At 35.2% G+C, this 3382-nt stretch overlaps 1 protein-coding gene across 1 annotated transcript; it reads right to left on the bottom strand.

The window, feature by feature from the left end:
- Nucleotides 1-250: 250 nt before the first annotated feature.
- LOC116022082 (cysteine-rich and transmembrane domain-containing protein B-like) lies at nucleotides 251-2392 on the bottom strand. The gene is made up of 3 exons (XM_031262638.1): nucleotides 2251-2392; nucleotides 1809-2076; nucleotides 251-604 (listed from the first exon to the last, which is right to left on the bottom strand). The coding sequence occupies exons 1-3, from the start codon at nucleotides 2291-2293 to the stop codon at nucleotides 556-558; spliced, it is 360 nt and encodes a 119-aa protein (XP_031118498.1). The 5' UTR covers nucleotides 2294-2392; the 3' UTR covers nucleotides 251-555.
- Nucleotides 2393-3382: the final 990 nt, after the last annotated feature.

Raw genomic sequence — 3382 nt, 5'->3', positions numbered from 1 at the left:
ATTCTCCCAAATGAGAGATCATTGGTTCGAGCCTCAGTGGGGGCGATATTGACTCGTTAGACTCTAGTAGGTTGAGAAAGTATGTATAGACAAAAATACTATTATGAACATAGACTCGAATCACCTTGCAAGGTGGACCCAGGAGGTCCATAGCATAATTTGCCGGCTACCTCTAATTTGGGATTATATTGTAAGCCAATCTTAAGAAATGCACTTCATACAGAGAACCAACAACAGATTTCATTTGGTGTGGCTTGTAACCGTCAGTATATGTATATCAACTATAATAGAAAAATATACAGTAGCTCATCCAATTACAATAATATACCACCATTTCCCAAAGGAGCAATAATAATTGATAACATGATGACTGGTAGATATCTTAGAAGAGAAATAATAATAATAATAATAATAATAATAATAATAATAATAATAATAAGAGGTTTTTCCCACAAAATACTAATGCACTGATACACAACCCAGTGAAAGCTGACAAATCCAACAATAACCACAATTTTCCCACCATAACAATGTCAAGGAAGTATAGTGAAAGGATTAGAAAAGACACTCCTCCAATATGCAGCAGCAACATAGAGCAGCAAAACTGCAGGTGTACACAGAAAAATAAAAAGAAATCATCAAAACAAAATTAAAAGCTTTTGTATCAAATGGAGCTCTAGACACTAAAGAAACACTGCAGAAAAATAATATACCATTATTGTAAATTAGAATGCATGAGTTTTACATACACAGATTACAGTGAAAGCCAACGGATTGAGCATTGCTTAAAATTTTTAAAAAGCAACTGTGCAATAAAAAATTACTACTACTCATTATGCAATAATCTATTGCCAACGATTGAGTCAGAAAGTTATAGTTAGGTAGCATTGCAGCTGTAAAAACGATTCAGGAAGAGAAAACCAAATAAATATGAATTGAATCTCTCATTCAGATTCAATTTTTTAAGCCAAAACATATAGTACCCTGCATAGCAAAAGGTTACGGGTGTTCTGTTTTCAGCTTAGATCTATGGATTACACAAAATTACAACTAGAAGAATGCTTTTGCAGCAATTTCCAGAAATGCTTGGACCATTCAACCAATGCAAATTAAATGTCAAACGAATGATCCAATAATCCTGAATCAGAATTAAGGTTGCAAGAGATGGAGGTGAGCTAACAGATGCAGAAATTGAATGGAATAGACATTGCTCCCATTTCTTAAATGAGCTTTGGTAGCATAGTTAGCTTATAAGCTAATTTTGGCTTATTTGGGCCTATTTGACCACTATTAGCTGTTTGACTTGGTTAAACATTCAACGTAAGTATTTGATTAATTAGTTTTTTGTAATAGGCTCCAAAATGCTAAAATTCAAAAGCTTGTTCAAAGTAGTTTTTTTGATAAGCTTTTTGAGAAAGTCATTTTGCATGTAATCAGCTATCAGGTAACAGCTAATTTACCAAACATCTTTCTACAATCAGCTAATACTATAAACTAATCAAACCTACTAACTCAATCAGCTAAAAGCTATTTGCCAAACACCCCCAATGTCATCCCTAAAAAAGCAAAGAGTAGCATAAGATGAAAGGTTCTGGATTTCAAGCACTGGCCTAAAACTATCAAGTAAAGCAATTTCAAATAGACTGAGTGACTGATTGCTTAAAGAAACCAATCAAAAAAAAAAAATTCTAAAGCAGTAATTAGTAGTGTGCCCATTGATCAGCACATGGGAAAGGAAAGGAAAGGAAAGGAAAGGAAACTAAGCAAAACTGGGAACAGAAGAGAGGGATGGTTAAAGAGCATGATACCATCCACGCAAGAAAGAGATGCAACCAGTACGGTCATCATCGCAATGGTGATGGTGATGATCACACTGGTAAACCGGATAGGGCTGGGGCGGTGGAGGCTGATGGTGGTGGAAATATCCTTGATAACCGCCGGGAAGCTGCTGCGACGGCGGAGGAGGATGATAAGGATAGCCTGGAGGTGGTGGGTATGCGGATTGCGGCGGAGGCGGATAACCTTCGTAGGGCGGCGGTGGTGGCGCGGATGGCGGAGGATATACACTCCCATACCCTAACATCAATCATCAATCATCAATTAAATAAAATCAAGACAAGAAAGAAACATGAATTGAGATTTGAGAGAAAGCATCATAGTATAGTTGGGTTGGGGAATGTAAAATCAAAAATTGAAATCCAGAAACGGAATTGAAGGGAGAAATACGAAATATGGTAGGAGTAGGAGTACCAGGAGGTGGATACGCTTCTTGGGGGATTTTCTCGTAGCTCATCTTCTTCCTCACCTTCCTAATTCCTAAATTGCTTCTTCAACTCCTCTTCCTCAAATACGTACAACCTTCTTCATTCCTATAGCCATTAATTAAATTTCAACCTCTGAATCTTCTGAATATTATGAATTGCCCCACAAATATTTCGTAATTTAGCGTCAACACCCCACCCCACCCCACAAATAATCATGACCCCACGGTGGAGCTAAATGCGTTTTGGAAAAACCCACCCATTACGTCGAACGGGTTAGGATTTAATTCAAGGCATGATACAAGTCACCTTATAAAATCACTACACGGATAACACGGCATGTAAATATGTAATGTTATCGGATGTCAATCAAGCTAGTTTTGACTTATCAGTTCGGGTTAATCTTTTACCCTAATTTTAAGATCTTAGGTTATCGGGCTTAATCTTTTCTTCTAGTTGTCAGGATTATCTAGATATTGACTCTTTGCATTGTAACGTATAAGATATTCATACATACTTTCTCAACCTGTTGGAACACAAAGAGTCAATATCACCTCCACTAAAACTCAAACTCCGGGAGCCACTACTCTACCATCTGAGCACGAGGTGCTTGGCAACTTATACATCATTCAATCAATATAAGCATTCATTTCTAAATTTCAACTAAAAATAATTAATATACTTACCCGATAATATAATATTTATAATAAGTTATTAATTTTTCATTATTTATTTTCATTAAAAATATTTTATTTTGTAATATATTTATTTAAAAAATTTAAAATTTTAATTTAAAAATACTAAAGATGAGCTTACCTATGAACTTTAGTTATATTATGTTTCACATCACTTCTATAACAAAAAATAATAATAATAATAACCTTAAGTGACTTGGGCTATTAGGTTAGCCAACATAATTTCGGTTTAGCTTGTTCGGACAATTTGACTTATCGATTTTGAGCTTATTAGGCTAATTTTGTATCGAACAAAAATATTTCGGGCCTAACTCTAAAACTTTTAGATTTTATCGAGTTCGAACTAAAATTGGCATCCCCATATCCTGTATATTAGACCTTAAACTTCGAAATGTAAAACCAATGCTTGGTTTGTCCTTGGCCAAG

Source organism: Ipomoea triloba, chromosome 6 (assembly GCF_003576645.1).
Source record: "Ipomoea triloba cultivar NCNSP0323 chromosome 6, ASM357664v1".
NCBI lineage: Eukaryota > Viridiplantae > Streptophyta > Magnoliopsida > Solanales > Convolvulaceae > Ipomoea > Ipomoea triloba.
Note: the sequence above shows the minus strand (reverse complement) of the source record. Positions and strands in the feature narration are given on the sequence as shown.

Coding starts and splice junctions, on each gene's coding strand:
- LOC116022082 (XM_031262638.1), bottom strand. CDS start 2,293: ATGAGCTACGAGAAAATCCCCCAAGAAGCGTATCCACCTCCTG. Junction 2,077..2,250: donor AGAAGCGTATCCACCTCCTG/GTACTCCTACTC, acceptor GATTGATGTTAG/GGTATGGGAGTGTATATCCT. Junction 605..1,808: donor ATCTCTTTCTTGCGTGGATG/GTATCATGCTCT, acceptor GTACACCTGCAG/TTTTGCTGCTCTATGTTGCT.